Source organism: Myxocyprinus asiaticus, chromosome 19 (genome assembly GCF_019703515.2).
Source record: "Myxocyprinus asiaticus isolate MX2 ecotype Aquarium Trade chromosome 19, UBuf_Myxa_2, whole genome shotgun sequence".
NCBI lineage: Eukaryota > Metazoa > Chordata > Actinopteri > Cypriniformes > Catostomidae > Myxocyprinus > Myxocyprinus asiaticus.
Window position 1 is genome coordinate 1,733,402 of NC_059362.1, and position 20,641 is coordinate 1,754,042.

At 38.7% G+C, this 20,641-nt stretch overlaps 1 protein-coding gene across 2 annotated transcripts in view; it reads left to right on the forward strand.

Annotated features, from left to right (window-relative positions):
- med23 (mediator complex subunit 23) overlaps positions 1 to 20,641 on the forward strand; it is a 104,706-nt gene that overhangs the window by 78,864 nt on the left and 5,201 nt on the right. For both annotated transcript variants that reach the window (XM_051644807.1, XM_051644808.1), the window contains 7 exons: positions 2,986 to 3,156; positions 11,096 to 11,312; positions 11,704 to 11,940; positions 13,248 to 13,413; positions 13,721 to 13,793; positions 15,803 to 16,017; positions 17,441 to 17,561. In XM_051644807.1, the coding sequence (XP_051500767.1) occupies positions 2,986 to 3,156; positions 11,096 to 11,312; positions 11,704 to 11,940; positions 13,248 to 13,413; positions 13,721 to 13,793; positions 15,803 to 16,017; positions 17,441 to 17,561 (1,200 nt within the window). The remainder of the gene's footprint in view (positions 1 to 2,985; positions 3,157 to 11,095; positions 11,313 to 11,703; positions 11,941 to 13,247; positions 13,414 to 13,720; positions 13,794 to 15,802; positions 16,018 to 17,440; positions 17,562 to 20,641) is intronic.

The following is a 20,641-nucleotide window of genomic DNA, read 5'->3' on the forward strand; positions in this document are numbered from 1 at the left end:
AAATTGAGCGCAGGTGCATCCTGTTTCCACTGATCATCCTTGAGATGTTTCTACAACTTGATTGGAGTCCACCTGTGGTAAATTCAGTTGATTGGACACGATTTGGAAAGGCACACACCTGTCTATATAAGGTCCCACAGTTAACAGTGCATGTCAGAGCACAAACCAAGCCATGAAGTCCAAGGAATTGTCTGTAGACCTCCGAGACAGGATTGTATTGAGGCACAGATCTGGGGAAGGGTACAGAAAAATTTCTGCAGCATTGAAGGTCCCAATGAGCACAGTGGCCTCCATCATCCGTAAATGGAAGAAGTTTGGAACCACCAGGACGCTTCCTAGAGCTGGCCGCCCGGCCAAACTGAGTGATCCGGGGAGAAGGGCCTTAGCCAGGGAGGTGGCCAAGAACCCGATGGTCACTCTGTCAGAGCTCCAGCGTTTCTCTGTGGAGAGAGGAGAACCTTCCAGAAGAACAACCATCTCTGCAGCACTCCACCAATCAGGCCTGTATGGTAGAGTGGCCAGACGGAAGCCAGTCCTCAGTAAAAGGCACATGACAGCCCGCCTGGAGTTTGCCAAAAGGCACCTGAAGGACTCTCAGACCATGAAAAACAAAGATTGAACTGTTTGGCCTGAATGGCAAGCGTCATGTCTGGAGGAAACCAGGCACCGCTCATCACCTGGCCAATACCATCCCTACAGTGAAGCATCATGCTGTGGGGATGTTTTTCAGCGGCAGGAACTGGGAGACTAGTCAGGATCGAGGGAAAGATGAATGCAGCAATGTACAGAGACATCCTTGATGAAAACCTGGTCCAGAGCGCTCTGGACCTCAGACTGGGGCGAAGGTTCATCTTCCAACAGGACAACGACCCTAAGCACACAGCCAAGATAACAAAGGAGTGGCTCCGGGACAACTCTGTGAATGTCCTTGAGTGGCCCAGCCAGAGCCCAGACTTGAACCCGATTGAACATCTCTGGAGAGATCTGAAAATTGCTGTGCACCGACGCACCCCATCCAACCTGATGGAGCTTGAGAGGTCCTGCAAAGAAGAATGGGAGAAACTGCCCAAAAATAGGTGTGCCAAGCTTGTAGCATCATACTCAAAAAGACTTGAGGCTGTAATTGGTGCCAAAGGTGCTTCAACAAAGTATTGAGCAAAGGCTGTGAATACTTATGTACATGTGATTTTTTTTTTTTTTTTTTTCCTCTTCGTTTTTTATTTTTAATAAATTTGCAAAGATTTCAAACAAACTTTTCACATTGTCATTATGGGGTATTGTTTGTAGAATTTTGAGGAAAATAATGAATTTAATCAATTTTGGAATAAGGCTGTAACATAACAAAATGTGGAAAAAGTGAAGTGCTGTGAATACTTTCCGGATGCACTGTACCTGTCCAGCTCTCAGCATTCACTCTGACTATACTCCTGGGAATCCCAAAATGTTGAACCATATTTTCAAAGGATCTCAACACTCCACACTCATATCGGTCACTGAGCGTTTTAACCTCCCTCACAATCCACTCTGACAAGCAGAATGGGGATTTATTAATACATAATGTGGGGTTCAGCCATAAGCTTGAGGCAACATTTAAATAAATGTCTGAATTAAACACTCTGGACACTTTTGTCCATACCGAGTGCAAATGCGAGAGAACAGGGTGTAACTTAACTTCTCCGGTTAGTTTGATAGAAAGGCTTTGCAATGGTGAAATGGGGGCAAGAACTTCCTGTTCAATACAAAACCAGGGAGGGGCTCTCTCAGGTGGAAGCAACTAATGAGCCAAATGTCTGAGACCGAATGCATAATAATAAAACAAAATCTTGGGTAGGCCTTGCCCACCTTTGTCAATCAGCCTATGTAACTTACTGAAATGTAATATGGGACGTTTACCATTCCAAATGAAGGACTTCACTATGCTATCAAATTGCTTGAAATAAGAGAGGGGGACATCTATAGGGAGTGATTGTAGCAGGTAATTGAATTTTGGAATACAATTCATTTTAATAACATTAACCTTCCCAGTCATAGATAAATGTAATGAAGCCCATCTACCCACATCGCTCAAACCTTTTTATTAATTGGTCAAAATTAACTCCAACTAAATCACACAAATTTGTTCGGAGTAAAATACCCAAATACTTAATGCTCTGTTTGGGCCACTGGAAGGCGCCCGGCTGAAAAGCCGTTACCGGGCAGTGCGCTGTCAAAGCCAAAGCTTCGGATTTAGACCAATTCATTTAGACCAGTTCTATCCTGAGAACTTAGAAAATGAATTAATAATTCCGTGGAGGCAAGGCATAGATCTAGTAGGGTCGGAGACGAATAATAAAATATAATCTGCGTAAAGCAAAAGCTTATGCGCCACGCCTCCCGCCACCACCCCTGTAAGGGATACTACATGTTGGATATCTTGCTCAAAGTGTAATTTATTAAAAAGAAAAGAAGTAATGACAAAATAACTGGTAACAAAAGAGAACAATAACACAAGTCTGAATCGGAGAGAGGCACTGCTGGGATGACGAGAGCCAGTTTTTAAAAGCTCTCGTCGCCCTCAGCACAGGTGAATCTGGGTAGGCTTAATAAGCAGGGCTCATCAACTCAAAGCGAAATACCAACCCACAAACACCAGGGTGAAGAAAAACCAAGAGCCCAGCTGGGGTCATCACGTCAGAAAACCTTCATTTAACTAACATTTTTTTGTCAGTTATGTTGTTGACAAAATTAACATTGAGTCAGACTTTTGACTAAATGTTGTAAGGTCTGGTCCAAACAAGGCCACATTTTCTAGCCAAGAATGGCCCACTTAGACAGTCTGATTGACATGTAAAACAATCACAGTAGTTTTATGTGCTGTTTATGGGTGGGATTATCTGGCAAAAGTGATTATTTAATCCTCAAACATTGTATTTCCATGCAAATGTTGACAAACCTCTGCATCCAGCTTTCATTGAACATTGTGTGTTTATTTGTGTGTTCATACAGGCGATGAGGAGTCACGAAGGTAACGAGGCTCAGGTGTGTTACTTCATCATTCAACTCCTGCTCCTCAAACCAAATGACTTCCGCAACCGTGTGAGTGATTTTGTGAAAGAGAACGCTCCTGAACACTGGCTACAGAGTGACTGGCACACCAAACACATGACCTACCACAAGGTAACACAACACACACCAAAAACACAACATGCTACATGCTAACAACATATATCAAACTAATATAAAACAGTGCTACACACCAGTCAGTTGTGTTGTCACACTGTTTAGTTTAGAGGTGGTAAATCTGAAATTGATTACACAACAATAATAGAGCGACTATTAAATGACAGCAGCGGTCTCCATGAAAGGTTATACAGACAACACTGAAGGAACTATTGGAAAATGTCTATGGACTTTGTGGTCAGATTTTCCATCCATTCAAAAAATAAAAATTATGGATTATTTCATGGTCATAACTCTGCAAACAAAACAGGATAAACCGTTGTGCTCAGACGACTGCACTTGACTGCACTGCACATCTGGATATATGATAGATTATAACTCTCTCCATCTTTTGATAATTATTTGATGAATTACTGCTGATGTGATCAATTGAAATGTACACAAACTAGGGCTGAAACGATTAGTCAGTGTTATTGATAAAGTCGACAAGAAAAAATTGTCAACAGAAAATTTCATTTCAAATAGTCGTTTGGTCTAATTTCTGATTAACAATTTTTTATTGATTTACATATTGAACATAGAAAAACAAAACGTATATATACAGAATCAACAATTAACCCCCACTATCACCCCTCCCAATCCCCATCCCCACCCTGGCACCCAACAACATCCCAGTGGTCGTACATGATTATAGACACACACACACACAAATTATTATTATTATTTTTTTTTAATAATAACAATCACACATCCAGCAATGTCAGATATCCACCCCATTTCTCCATAAACAAATTAAATTTCCCTAGTCTTCTAAATGACCCTTCTTCAAAGGCCGCCACCCTCCCCATCTCTGAGCACCACTCCTGAAATGAGGGCGCTCCAGCTGACCTCCAGCTCCTTAAAAGTATCTGTCTGCCGATCATGATGCTGGTTAGGACACAACTCTTTATGTGTCTATTCTCAATATCGATGACCACCCCATCACCCAGAATACAGAGTCTGGGGCAAAATGAAACCTGACTGCCCAATACATCACACACAAGACTCTGAACCTTCAACCAAAACTCCTGGATCTTAACACACCCCCAAATGACATGGGTTATGTCTCCATCCTCTGATTGGCATCGCCAGCAGGTGGGTGTGTCTTTAAGACCAAGCCTACACAATCTAGAGGGGGTCCAATAGAATCGATGTAAAATCTTGAATTGCATAAGGCACACCCTTGCATCTCTAGATGCAGACTTGATGTTTTTTAGAATCCTAGCCCACTCTCCCTCCTCCAATACCAAGTTTAAATCTCTCTCCCATAATCTCTTGAGAAAAGTTGAAGCTCCGTCCCCCAGACTCTGAATTAGCAGGTAGTAATACACTGCCTCATGACCTTTTCCAAAAGCAGTAATCACCACTTCTAGAGTATCTGCCCTTTTAAGGGGGGAGTATGCTACTCCCAAAAATAGTACAGGGCAGGTGGCGCAGCTGTAAATATCTAAAGAACTGATATCTGTGAATCCCAAAATGTTTAACCAGATTTTCAAAGGATTTCAACACTCCGCTCTCATATAGGTCACCGAGTGTATTAACCTCCCTTACAATCCACTCTGACCAACAGAAATGTGACTTATTAATACATAATTTGGGGTTTAGCCATAAGCTCGAGGCAACATTTAAATAAATGTCTGAATTAAACACTCTGGACACTTTTGTCCATACCGAGTGTAAATGCGAGATAACGGGGTGTAATTTAACTTCTCTGGTTAGTTTGATAGAAAGGATATGGAATGGAGAAATAGTGGCAAGAACTTCCTGTTCAATACAAAACCAGGGAGGGGCTCTCTCAGGTGGAAGCGACCAATGAGCCAAATGTCTGAGACCGAAAGCATAATAATAAAACAATCTTGGGTAGGCCTAGCCCGCCTTTGTCAATTGGCCTATGCAGCTTACTGAAATGTAATCTGGGACATTTCCCATTCCAAATGAAGGACTTTGCTATGCTATCAAATTGCTTGAAATAAGAGAGGCGGACATCTATAGGGAGTGACTAGCAGGTAGTTAAATTTTGGAATGCAATTCATTTTAATAACATTAACCTTCCCAATCATAGATAAATGTAATGAAGCCCACCTGCCCACATCGCTCAAACATTTTTATTAAAGGGTCAAAATCAACTCTAACTAAATCACACAAATTTGCTTGGAATAAAATACCCAAATACTTAATGCTCTGTTTGGGCCACTGAAAGGCGCCCTGCTGAAAAGCCATTATTGGACAGTACACTGTCAGAGCCAAAGCTTGGTATTTAGACCAATTAACTCTGTATCCCGAGAACTTTGAAAAGGAATTAATAATTCTGTGGAGGAAGGCATAGATCTAGAAGTTTCAGAGACAAATAATAAAATTTCATCTGCGTAAAGCAGAAGCTTATGCGCCACACCTCCCGCCATCACCCCTGGAAAATCATCCTCCTTTCTTATCGCGGCTGCTAATGGTTCCAGGGCAAGACAGAACAATAATGGGAAAAGAGGGCAACCCTGACGAGTGCCCCTATCCAAAGTAAAATCATCTGAAATTAATCCATTAGTTTGTACTGTTGCTATCGGGTGTCTATAAAGTAACGTAATCCATCCAATAAATGTACTCCCGAACCTGTATATTTCCAAAATCTTAAAAAGATAATCCCATTCTACCATATCAAACGCCTTTTCGGTGTCAAGTGAGATGGATGCGACCGGAGTCTGATAATCAATTAATAGTCACATGATATTGATGAAACGCCTAATGTTATCAGAAGAGCTGCGGCCCGAATAAACCCCACCTGATCTATATGTATAAGAGATGTCATAACTTTATCGGTTAGCCAGAATTTTTGACAATATTTTTACATCTAGCTCTAGGGAAATTGGATGGTAACTCTTATACTCGCTTGGATCTTTGTGCTTTTTAAGAATCAGACTGATCTGGGCTTGTATTATGGTTAGCGAAAGCTTTCCATTTTTTTAATGATTCCATATAAACTTCTAACAAAAGTGGAGCCAGTTCTGTAGCATAAGATCTAAAAAATTCAGCAGCAAAACCATCTGGCCCTGGAGCCATGACTGTAGGCAAGGCCTTAATTACCTCGCCAACCTCCTCCAAGGTTATCTCAAAATTAAGAGAATTTTTTTGCTCATCGGTTTAGGGAGTTCTAATGGTTCCACAAAGTTTCTAATATCTTCATCAGTAGACGAAGATGTGGAACTATAAATATCAAGATAGAATTCTTTAAAAGCGTTATTAATATCAATGGCTGAGGTAAATATTTCACCACCAGCAGATTTCACTGAGGAAATGGTAGAAAAAGACTCTCTCTGCTTTATATATCTGTCCAAAAGCATCCCTGCCTTGTCCCCCGACTCAAAGTATGACTGTCTTGCCCTGAACAACCAAAACTCTACCTTCAGCGACAAAATAGTATTATATCTGTATTTCAATCGGGTCAATTCTCTGAGGCCATCAGATGACATTCAGCACTTCAGCTCTGCCATGGCACTTTTAATATTCCCTTCCAACTCCACGAGTTCTCGTGCTTTGGATTTTTTGATGAATGAGGCATACTGTATGATCCGACCCCTAATAACTGCTTTAATTGTCTCCCAAGCCACGCCCACAGAGGATACTAAACATTGATTTCAGCCTTTAACATTTGTTGGAATTCAGGATTTTGCAAAAGGGATACATTAAAGCACCAACTATATGATTTCTTTTTCTCCGTATGTGGCAACACCTCTAAACTCACCAGGGCATGATCTGAGACTAAGATGTTTCCAATTGAGCAATCCACAACAGATGAAATGAGGGACTTAGATAAAAAAATCTAAAAATTCTATTCTAGAATAAATCTTATGGACTGATGAAAAAAAATTCATAGTTCCTACCACATGGGTTCAAAAGTCTCCAAATATCTGTAAGACCAAGATTGTTACACATCCTGTGAAGCGTCAATGTTGCTCTAACAGGCTTACACACTTTTGCTTCACTATGATCAAGGACTGAGTCCATCAAAAGATTAAAGTTTCCTCCCAATATTATATCATGAGGGGTGCCAGCGGCTTGTAACATCCCTTCAAAATCTATAAAAAAAGCCCTGATCATCAATGTTAGGTGCGTAAATATTAGCCAAAATAAGACTTTGCCCCTGAATTTCTGCTTAAACAATAATGACTCTTCCTAATTTATCATTAATCTGTTTGAGACATTTGAATTGTAGATGTTTACTTATCAGTGTAATGACTCCCTTGCTCTTACTTGAGCCAGCACTAAAGAAAACATGTCCACCCATATCTTCCCAAATTTTTCAGCTTCCTGTAGGGAAAGATGCATCTCTTGAAGAAACATAATATCATATTTCTTACGTTTAAGAAATAACCTTCCATCTTTTTATGGGGTGCCCCAACCCATTCACATTCCATGTGGAGAGAGACAATCTGCTCATATTAACATTTCACATTTTGACATATTAGAAAAATATAGTTTGTGTCACAAATAAAATTATAAAGACCAACATTCCAACATTAGAGCAACAAACAAACTTCCCCCAGAAAAAAAAAAAAAAAACTGAAAAAAGAAAAACGTGTGCATTAACCCAGCGCACGACAGCGCCAACTGGCATCCATCCCTCTAAACTCAAACAGTCAATGTACGCCTACGAGAGTCCCCGCAACAACTTTGCTGTCGGATTGCTCAAGTCCGGTGCTTCTATACAAATTTTGTGAGACAGAATTACACTACAGAAAATAATCTATAAAACAAACTCCAGCCAATAGGCGGGATAAACACAAAGCCGTGTAGATTCATCCACATAACTGTTCCGAAGGTGTGTTCCTCCACAAAACATACTCCAGCCGCTAGGTGGAACCAACACAAAAAGAAACAAAGGCGGCGCTCAGTTCTTCGGATGAACAAGTGAATGTTCAGTGAGTCAGGTCTACTCGGCTGCATAGAAAGTATCAAACAATGACTTAATCATTCCATTGACTTTATGAAGGACATTGCTTGCTGTGGGCATGTAAATATTTTACCATCCTTCGTATCTATTCTCAATTTGGCTGGGAACATCAGTGCACAAGCGAACTTCCATTGATATAAGAGTTTCTTGCATTCCTTGAATCGATCACGTTTCTCTCTTCTTGAATTCGTAAAGTCTGGGAATAAGAAAATGTTGTGGTTCTTCCAAGAAAGCCTTCCTTTACTCCTCGCCTCGTGTAACACGAGATCTTTATTGGATAATCTCAGAAATTTGGCCAGAATTGATCGGGGCCTGTCTCCCTGAGCGGATCTCTGAGCCAGAACCCTGTGAGCTCGCTCGATTTCCAGCTTATGGTCTATTATGTTGAGCAGACTTGGGAAGAGCTCGTCTAGGAATTTCACCATATCTCGGCCTTCTTCGTTCTTAGGAATTCCAACAATTCGGACGTTGTTTCGCCGGCTACAATTGTCTAAGTCTTCCAACTTTTCCAAAATGCACTCCAAGTCTGTCTTGGTCGCTAGTGGGTTAGCAGCTAATTCCCGCTCCGATGACTCCAGATAATCGATCTGTTTCTCAACGTCCTGCACTCTTGTAACCACCTCAGAGAATTTCATCTCCATGGTAGTGATCGATCGACGTATTACAGCAAGATCCTCCAAGTCAGCTATGACCTTCGCCAGTTTTGCCGACATGCTTGACAGTTGATGCTGAATCTCTCCCGCGCACCGTCCTCTATTGTTAGTAAGCACGTTTAATACATAAACGTAATAGGGTGATGCAAATTTCATAAATGGGTTCATCCAAAAGCTGGAAAATTTTGATTCAGAGGCTTTATGTGGAGTTAGGATGAAAATAAGGTGCATTTCAAACTGTTCTGAGGCCAGTGCAGACAGACAGCACACTGGAGGTCACGTCATTCACTAAATAGGGAGCAAGGGAGCATCCTATAGCTCTCTATGCAGTTAAGTGCATTCACTCCTAAAATCTGATCAAAAGTTCAGTTTCAGGCTGCAGATGATGTTTGGATCACTCAACATGTTTATCAGACATGATACAATGATAATCAGTACATAGATTCAGAATTTATAATGTATCATTTTATTTTAACATGGTTGGCAGTGATTGGATGATGCTGGACATTACTTTGAATCAGAATTATTTATGTTAATTTATTATGTAATGTCTGTAACGTCTCAAAAACATGAATAATCAACACTCCTGGAAACATAATATCAATTTGATGAATACTTTCTATAGCTTAGTGTTATTTAAAATTTCACAGTGTAGTCTTGCTGTCCACATATGTGGACATTAATTTTTTAGGAAAACTATTTGCTCTAGAATTTTTTTTTATTTGTGTAGCATGTTTATTAGGGGCTACTAGTTACAAATCAAAAAAGAAATGTAAAATATACACAGCAGTCACGCTCGGGTCTCAGTGGGTTAATGTAGTGCAATTAATAATAATTAAAAAAAATACAATTAATCATGCCCCCTGACCCATACATAAATTCTGTAATAAAAGTACGTATTTTCTACCATCGGAGCAATTCAAGCTTGAGGTACATGTAACTTTGTTTCTATGAGGTGTGTCAGCAGGGGGCAGTCAGCGCGGCTCAACAAACCTCACAAGCAGCGCATACACAGAATGAGAGTCGCTCAAACAGGACGTGTTCTTGACAGCTGGACGAAACTCAACATAATTTAGGGATCTTTTAACTTGACACAACATCCTAAAACATTGCATTTGTTATGCAAAAACCAATGAGATGCTCCAAAAGCATCAGTCTGATACATATGTACATGAACAACGCGAACATCATTGTGAAAACAGGACAGATTGACCAACTGAACTGTTTAGTGAATTCGCCCCTCAGAGATTTGTTTGAGCAATTTAGAGCAAGTAAACTAGATGTCCATGAGCAGAACTGTATATTATATTCCACTTACCGTATGTTTGTCAAAAAAAACTTTTGAAGTCACACTGATCACAAACATGCACCCATTTTCCGCTATTTTCTTAAAACTTCCTTGACTTATTTCAATAATTTGCTTCTCATATCTTTTGTTATGACTTAACTGTAGTGTTGTGGATTTTGTGTCTTTATCCATTGACCTTCGCCATCACCATACTACATCTGTGTCCTTGTAACTATGCATTTGTTCTTCAGGGACCTGCCAAGTTTACAAATATAGTTCAGCAGCAGACACACACACCAAATGCTGGCCACCCCAGAGACTGTTAGCATTTCTCAAACTGTTAACAGTTGTATACCCCTCCAGTGCTCTTCCAGGATAGATATGGATTTGTTTTTAATACTGACTATTCTTGACCTTTAGAGATGGAAAAAATAATCTCAGTTCAGGAAATTATACAGAACATCTGGTTTGATGTTTGTGTGAAATGTCATACCCACACATTTATTAGCACCCACCCTATCTTTATTTTTCTGTGGCATTTCAAGGACAGATTGACCTCCAAATTGCTGTGACATTTAGTTTTACATGCAGCTCTGTGACGAATGGCCAACACAACATCCTTTAGTATGCAGTTTGACCTCAGATGAGCCTGGCCTTGCTGTTCAAACTAAGAGAAACTTCCTCATTAGTGACAAAAATGTATGTAGTTTCAGGAAGTGAAATTATATGCTGCATGAAATGATTTTTTTATTTTTAAATGCGTTAAGTCGACTATTGATCGCAGAAATTAACAAGTAAAATTTTCCAGCCCTTCACAAAATACAAATGAAAACGGAAGTTAAAGCCACCATAGCGCGCTTCAACTGATAAAAGTATAAAAAATAAAATAAAAAATAAAAAAAAGTGATAAACTAGTTGACCTCACTAACAGATTAATCGACCATCACTGATCCATCCCTCATTTGTACGAGTTGAAATTTGTAATGGTCTCTTCCATGTCTCGGTCTCCTGCAGAAGTATCCAGAGAAGCTGTACTTTGAGGGTCTGGCAGAGCAGGTGAACCCCCCCATCCAGCTGCAGTCACAGTACCTGCCCATCTACTTCGGGAACGTGTGTCTGCGATTCCTGCCTGTGTTTGACATCGTCATCCATCGTTTCCTGGAGCTGCTGCCTGTGTCGAAATCTCTGGAGACTCTTCTAGATCATCTGGGTGGGCTGTACAAGTTCCACGGTGAGATAGACACCTAAGTGATGTGCCACAAATTGTTTTGAAGTGCCCAACTGGGAAACCTGTTTCATATATACTGAGCGTGAACGCCACAATAATTTCAGCGCCCATATTAACAGGTTACAGCTTTCACAGTGAGTGTTTGAGCTGTGCCCATGAGTTTCGCCACTGAGCGAAATGTTTGCCACGCATCACATGCTGAATGCAACATAAAGGCATTTCACACATGCTGTGACAGGCACACAAACACTTTCTATTCAGAAAACCTGAATGAATCTACTGTAGTTGATTAAACAGTGTGTAGCTTCACTTTGGCTCAATTTGAAAGAATTTTTCGGGATAATATTTCTTTGGTTTGTTTGTGTTAATGGAAATCCTGACCCTTTACATGCAGACCGGCCAGTGACGTACCTATACAACACACTTCATTACTATGAGAGGCATCTTCGAGATCGCACCAACCTGAAGAGGAAGCTGGTGCATGCCATCATGAGCTCGCTCAAAGACAACCGCACACCTGGCTGGTGTCTTAGCGAGACATACCTGAAGTGTGGCATGAACCCCAGAGACGACAACGTCTGGATCCCTGACGACACCTATTACTGCAAACTCATCGGACGACTCGTGGACAATATCCTTTACTGAGTCAGCTCTGTTTTCTGAATAACACACATGCACATACTTGTCAAATTGGTGTGATCCATGAGTCCTGCTAAAACGTGGAAATCGCTGGAGCAGTAACGTACATACTCCAGAAACAGCACCAAAAGTTGTCAGAAATTCTTAAAGGAATGTTTAATACAATTTAAGTTAAATAAAATTGTTATCTTTTTGGATTGGCCCCATTCACTTCCATTGTTCCATTGCTTTTTTTTAATAAACGATGGACGAGTTCTATTCTTAATATAAGTTCTAATGCTTTAAAGCCCCATGAAATCAGTTTTGTTGTATTTAACCAAGAAGTCCCTTGAGATTAAATCTCTTTATCAAGGGAGACCTGGCCAAGAAAGCACACCATTACAAAGTAACAAAATTATCAAATCAAGCACGACAAAAACAGACACAGGACAAAAATGAAAACACATTAATACAAAGAAAGGACTACAAATACATAATATAAAATCTAGCTTATGAATAGCAACTGCACTCTTCAGTTACACAGTTTTTTATCAAAGTTTTGAACTTTCTCAAGGAGACAAAATGATTAAGCTGTAGAGTGTTCTGAAGGTTATTCCATGACCTGGGCGCAAAATAAGAGAAAGCCGTTCTGAGCAAATCCTGTGTCCCCTGTAGAGTAGTCATCTAGATGAATAGTAATAGAAGATTACACAGATAAAAAGGGAGTTTACCCAGTATGGCTTTGTAAATAAAAATATACCAATGCTGCTTAATGAAGGCTAAGAGACCAAATAATAAAGTACACAATGATGTGTACTAGACAACGAATTGGTTATAAAACGTAGAGAACTATGACACACAGAGTCTAGGCAGCGAAATATAGTGGCAGCATGCATGTAAATAATATCCCCATAGTCTAGAGCACTTAAGAATGTAGCCTGTACAAGCGTTTTCCTAACTGCTAAATTAAGGCCCTATTTCGATAATAAAAACCCAGCCTAATCTTCAGCTTCTTCACTAGGTGCTCAATATGCACTCTAAAAGAGCCTCTCATCCACCCAGATACCCAAGTACTTATAGGATGGTACTTATAGGATATCTGTTAGCTTTGAGGTCATCTATATTCTAGAGTTTACTCAAAGTTGTCAAAATGAACTTTTAGCATATACAAACATTTCAAGTTTACGGTCTCTTTCTGGAAAACTGACCAAAAATATTGATATCATCTTGCACTCATGGGCATATCCAAAATTTGTCTCTAGAAAATGAATTTCCCTCCCCACCTGTCTAGTCAAGAGACCCTTCCTTAACTGACGTCACCCATGGCAGGTAAATCTCCAGGGCCGTTCCCCAACTGCGACTGGCGCTTTAATGAGTTTCCAAACCCTGCTGCTCACGCGCTGCACGTCACCTGTGTGGAGCTCATGGCTCTCGCTGTACCAGGGAAAGATGTGGGGAATGCTCTCCTCAATGTAGTGCTCAAGAGGTCAGAGTTCATCATAATGACAGTGTTATAAAGAGCAATATTATGGGGGTTGATGGTCTGGTGAAGGGGTTGCAACTGAATATAATGATACTATTTGGTATGTCAGAGATTTACTGCACTGCATCTAATCTAAAGCTATTGAAGACAGGACACCCTTCTCTTTCACTGCATCTTTTTTTATCCCATGAATAGTAATCCACTTTCATTGTATGGAATTAGTCAGAATTAGTCAGAGGTCATAGTTTGAGTTACAGTGTGTATGATGATAACAGCTGGTGAATGTGTTTTGTGCTGTTGTGTTTTACAGTCAGCCGCTGGTTCCTCGAGAACACATCACAGCCTGGATGAATGCTATCGGACTGGTCATCACTGCTCTACCTGTACAGACCCTTTCTTTCTTTCTTTCTTTTGCTCTTTCGTACTTATTAATTTATTTGACTTCTTTCGCACTTTCTCCTGGTGGCACATCTTTCTTTTCTTCCTTTCTTTCTTTCTCTCTGTAACAGGGTAAGGGACGGGCAAGGAGGCGGCGAGAATGGACTAAACAGTCAATGTAAAGTTTAATGATAAAACTCAACGTAAAACAAACATGTGTCTCTCTCGAACTGGCACCTCCGGCTTGTTTTTATCCCCCTCCCGGCTGATTAGCCCGATCCAGTGCCGGCCGTGTGTCCTCACAGCCCGGCCCCGCCCTCCTCCTCGTCACACTGTTTCTTTCTCTCTCTCTCTCTCTCTCTCTCTCTCTCTCTCTCTCTCTCTCTCTCTTTCCTTCGCTCTTTCTTTCTTTTTCTTTAGCAGTTTATTTCGCTCTTTTCTTTCGCTCTTTCTTTTGCTCTTTCTGTCGCACTTTCGCACTTTATTTCGCTCTCTTTTTTTCTCACTTTTTTCTTTTCTTTCCCTCTTTTTTCTTTCTCACTTTTCTTTCTTTTTCTCTTTCTTTTCTCTCTTTTCTTTCGCTCTTTCTTTCACTTTTTATTTTCATTTCTCTCACTTTTACTCTTTCTTCCGCTTTTCTTTCTTTCACACTTTTTTCTTTCTCTTTCGCACTTTTAATTTTGTTTGTTCTTTCGCTGTTTGTTCTTTCCTGTGTACTTTTCTTTATTTCTTACGCTTTTTCTTATTTCTTTCACTTTCCTTTTTCTTTTTTCTTTCTCAATTTCTTTCGCTCTCTTTTCTTTCTTTTTTGCACTTTTCTTTCTTCTGCTTTTCTTTCTTTCTCAATTTATTTCACTCTTTCTTTCACACTTTATTTAGCTCTTTCTTTCTCATTTCTTTCTTTTGCTCTCACTTTTTTCTTTTTTCTTTCTCGCTCTTTCGCTCTCTTTATTTCTTTCGCACTTTATTTCACTCTCTTTATTTTGCTCCTTTATTTGCTCTTTCGTACTTCATTCATTGATTTAGCTCTTTCTGGATTTCGCTCCTTTCTTTCTTTCGTTTATTCTTTCACACTTTCTTCCGGTGGAACTTTCTTTTTTCTTTCATTTCTTTCTCACTTTGATTCTCACTTTATTTATTTAGCTCTTTATTTATTTAGCTCTTTATTTCACGCTTTGTTCTTTCACACTTTTACATTTTTAGTTTTCACTCTTTCTTTCACACTTTCTTTCGCACTTTTACTTTTTCTTTCATTCTTTCACACTTTTTTCTTTTGCACTTTTAATTTTGTTTGTTCTTTCGCTATTTTTTTTCTTTCCTGCACACTTTCTTTTGCTATTTTGCACTTTGGCTCCTTTTTTCGTTCTTTCATTTTTTCTTTCGCTCTTTCACTCTTTCGCTCTTCTTTCATTCTGTCTTTCACACATTCTTTCATTTTTTATCACTAATTCTTTCACTGATTCGGTCTTTCGTACTTTCTTTTTTGGCTCATTTGGTCTTGCACTCTTGCTATTTCTTTCACTCTTTCATTCGTTCTTTTGGTCCTTTGCTATTTTGTACTTTTTTATTTTGCATTTTCAATCATTTTAACTTTTAGTTTTTTGTTTGCATTTGTAATGTGGGGTGTAAGTGGGGTAGCAGTGTAACTATAACAGTAGATTCACATTGTGTTTTCACACTGACAGCATTTCTGCTGTGATACAGAGCTCTGTATCTCTGAGTATTTCCTTTCAGAACAGTCATAAATTATAAAATGTTTTTTTGGTAATGACCTATTAAGAACTATTACAGATTAGATCATCATGAAATCGTCATTTTGTGATTTGCACTGCTTTTTTTTTAATAATTTTTTTTTTTTTTTAAATCCTTTAAAGAAAATGAATGGGATTTCCAAATGTTGTGCTCAGTTGTCTTTGATCTAACCCGATATTATTCCGCCAACCAAACCAACATTTGTCATGAAATTAATTTTTTTTTTGTCGATGTCCTTTCTGTTGCTTTCCCTCTCTCTCAGGAGCCTTACTGGATCGTCCTTCATGACCGTATCGTGAGTGTGGTCAGCAGTCCGGTTCTGAGTTCTGAGGCCGAGTGGGTTGGTTACCCCTTCCAGCTGCTGGACTTCACCGCCTGTCACCAGTCATACTCAGAGATGCACTGCAGTTATGTCCTGGCGCTGGCACACGCCGTCTGGCATCATTCCAGCATTGGACAGCTCTCCCTCATACCCAAGTAGGACATTAAACAACATAACATGCAAAAAATTAAAAAAATTTAATCATGCCCTCCTGGCCTGTACATAAATTCTGTAATAATGGATTTTCCTACCATTGGAGCAATTCAAGCTTGAATGAAAGTAGTCAGAACAGACCCAGCTGTTACTACTGTTGTTTCAGAGGCGGAGCAAGTTATTACACTTTGAAAAAATAATATGAAAATACATATGTTTGTTCTTAGAATGTCGTACACTGTTAAAAAGCAGAAACATGCATTAAAAAAAGTCAGTGGGGTCCATTTGCGTTCATGTTGCCTTTCAGGGTAATTCATGTGTTTGTGTGCACTGTTATACATGTGTTTACAATGTGACACATCAACTCTCCCATGGGAATCACATGCGCTGTTTGTTGTGATACATCTGTTAAATTCTGCCTGTTGGCCCTCTGCAGACAGCACTTTGACGTCTGGGATCCTGGCCATGTGCATAATCACACACACACACACACACACAGTTAATTGAGTGAAGGGCTGCTCCTGAAGGAGACATGATCTGACAAAGGCAGCAGCGTGTCTTCACGGTCACACTTGTACACAATCCGTCTGCAGCAACAGGAGAATATTAGCACACTCGTAGCGTTTGTCCCCACCACCGTCTAATGGAACATCCAAAACCTGAAAAAGTAATTGGCTTATTATTTATAATTGTCTGCACTCATCCTCTCTGTGTTAACTCTTCAGCTGCTGTATTTTCATTGCTTGTCCCTCAGTGTTGGGGAGTAGTTAACTAAAAGTAGTGATGCTACTAACTTAACTACATTTTTCAGTAGCTTGACAGGAGCCTAGATATTTTCACAATAGTGTCACTTTTCCTGCAACAAGCTACATTTTCCAGCAAGTAGCACGGGATCGTCACAAAACTCTTCATTTGTCAAATTATATTGTGAACACAGCAATAGAGTCGAGGGAGTAATCAAACACACTCACATAAAATGTCCTCTCTCTCTGAATCATTTGAGTCAGTCGCTTCCAGTAGTTAAGGTAGTAGTGTTGCTACTTTTAGCTAGCTTCTCCCCAACACTGGCCTCATGCTGTTTAAATATTGGGCAGGTTGAAGATAGATTTGAAGGTTATAGGTCTTGAGTAGTTTGAATACTTAAATACTGTTTCTCAAGCCAACATAGAGTAATTATTTATTGAATATTGGTGTCTTATTATATTGCATTTTGTCAGTATGCCACTGGAGTCTTTTTGTTAGTGGTTTTACAACAACTCGGGGGTGTTTTAGGCATTCTACTGTGTTGTGTTTAATAACAGCACTGATCCATGGTAAAATTATGTAACACACGGCCTCCAGTGGCTCATTTGCTTTAGTTGAGAATGTCTGTCATGTTAACATTGTGAATTATGGTATTAACTCTCATGTGATTGTGTGTATCAGGTTCCTGTCTGAAGTTCTGAAGCCCATCGTGAAGACAGAGTTCCAGCTTCTGTACGTGTATCACCTCGTGGGGCCGTTCTTACAGCGCTTCCAACAGGAGAGGACAAGATGCATGCTGGAGGTAAAGAATGTCCACACCGCTGCCACACTTATACACACACACACACCACATTCACTCTTTTCAAAGCAAAGCCTCATGGGAGAGAGAAGAGAGAGAGGTGAAGGGAAATCCTGAGGCAGTTTGAGGAGTTAACTTGATTTGAATAAGGCTGTTTTGAACACAAGCAGGGGCATTTTTTAAATGGAAGCAAGGGAGACGGTGGCTTCTTAAAAACATCTGGATGGGAAAGTAATTGACAGTAAAAAAAATAAAACAAAAGTATCATGAAATATGATTAAAAAAAAATGATAAAAAAAATATATATATTTTTTTTATTTACCATAAATTATGGCACGGCAGTTTCCACAAGCAGAAAAAAATGGTCATTATATATTTATGTCTGTCCAAAAGTAAAAGGCACTGATTATTTCACAGTGGTGTTGATTTTTGTCAACATTAATGAAGACGAGATGAAAAGATGCATCATGACAGTAATCAAATGGTTTAAATTAAAACATACTGTTGACAAAAATGACAATAAAAAAATAATACTGCAATGCACTAACACTGTTTTTTATTTATGTATTTTTTTAAAGAAAGAAATATCTAGAAAGAATGTAATTGATGTTAATATTCCAGTCATAGTATATACATCTGTACAGTGAACTTTAATAACGTGTTAATTACCTCACTCAAACACATCCTATATATGTGACATTAATCACTATATCCACAACATAAACGCAATATTACAACTTACATCTGCACAGACACTGAAGACAACGAACAGATGAACTTGAACTAACTTTTAGAGTAAAATTGACATAAAGAGTGTGACCATGAAATATTGACTACATTTAAAGGGCATTTTAATGAAAAGACAAAAATGATAATTCAAATGAAAAACTGTGTGAAAATGAGCTCTGTTTCACAGTTATGACATAGAAAACAAAGATTATCTTTGCAGATGTTTTTTTACTGCAGTCAGTGGTAACAAATTAAAGATACATGAAATATGCTTGTACTATTGTAGTTATTGTTTTTGAAGTAATTTATAACATTGTCCAAAAGCAAAAACATGATGAGACCTAGTATGTTAATAAAAAAAAATGAATAAATAGAAAAACTATGCAAATATAGCATTGGTTGCTTGTTAATAGTGTGAGGCAAATGGTGTTTCAAATGGGTTTAACCTGGAAAACATGTAAACATTAAATGGAAAATGAATTTCTATTGATTTAAAATAACCCAAATGCAGAGAGAGGACTTTGTCTCCTCGTTTCAGCAGTCCACAGGTCCCTGCTTCTGAATATACTGTGGATAGCAATTAATTATTCCACAGCAAAACAAACTAATTAAGAAGCATCTTCTCGCAATAATAGCAAACCTGCATCTATGGTTATCCTTAGGGACTGTTTAGACTCAGATGAGTAGTTCATGTTGTGTATGCGTGTATCTGTGCATTTCCTGGAGCTCGTGTCCTGTGAGACTTGTGGGCTTGTTTAAGTGGTGAATCTAATGAAAGTGCTCTCTCCAGACACATCCATCATCCAGCGCACTGTCTGGAGGAGCACACAGTTCAATACAAGATTTGGATCAGATCTGTTTTCAATTTCACCAATTTGGCGGAAGAATTTCTGAATAGTTTCCAATAGTTTCCGTCTTATATTCATCCTGTAAAGTCTGCTTGCAGCAACAACATACTGTTACAAAGTCAATACCAAGAAATAATAAATGTTGTTTTTTTTTTTTTTTTTTTTTTTTTACAGTATCAGAAGCAAAAGGAGATCAAAGCCAAAATAATTAGAAAATAAAATAAAACATCAAACTGCTGCTTTTTTTTCCCCCATTCTGTGCAATTCAGTGTAAAAACATCCACAAGCCCTTCCTTTCATGTTGTTTGTTGACATGTTATCACAATAAACTCTCCCGTTGGTAGTTTTTGTCGAGGATGAATGATCCAGTCTGTGATCAGTCATGTAGTGTGCACTTGACTTAACTTGATCATGCTTATGTTGCTTCATAATCCTCTTGAAGAGCCCAATTATGTAACATAATTAATATTCATGCGCCAGGCTCTCAGCAATGTAGGATTCATCATTAATTCGCTGACTGATTAGCGGCTACTTACCAACATCAGCCTTTCGGCAAATTAGATGGGCCCATTGGTCAAACATCACATTACGTAACTAATAACTAACTAAGGTTGCATCATACTAGGATTGTAAATTCAAGAATTGCAAAATTTCAGTGGTATTAGTATTGACTACTGATATTTTGTTATTGTGTACCAAACTTGGTACAACTTTAAAGGCCCATTCACACCAAGAACAAAACAAAAAAAGCTTTCATTCACATGCCTTAATACAAGACACAAATCTGAAACAATGATCCAGACACATGGCCCAAAAGCTCATATCTTGTTTTTTTGTTCACACAGTCTTGTTTTTGTGGTAAATATCTGTTCTTTGTATGAATTGTCTTTTAATTTAGGTCTGTAGAGCTGTGCTGATATTAGGGCTGCAACGATTACTCGACATTATTGACAATGTCAACAATCAAAAAAAAATGGACAATTTTCGTTGTCAAATAGTTGTTTGATCTCACAATTTAAAAAAAATACTTTCATCCATTTTATTTTTAGTAAGTACATGTTTAATACAACCTCTTAACTCAAAGCACAAGCTGAATTGTCAGTTAAGAGCTGTTGATTAATTGTTGCAATAATCATTTGAATAGTTGATTAATCGTTCTAATAATCATCAAATTAGTCAACTATCAAAATAATATATACAAATATGTATAAATATTAGTGCTGTCAGTCGATTAACATTTTTAATCTCGATTAATCCGATAATTTTTTTGTAGTTAATCGAAATTAATCAGATTTTAAAAGTGCTGAAATTTGACATTATATACTTCTTGTCAAAATTCATTTATTTTCATTTTAGGAAAGAAAACAAAATGACATGTAACAATATAATGCTTTATTAAAATTTTCCAAACAAAGCCGTCCACAGTATAAAGATAGAAATGCACTAAAATATTACCAATCCAAATAACATTAAACGTTTCCTAAAGTCTAAGTGGGAGTTTGAATA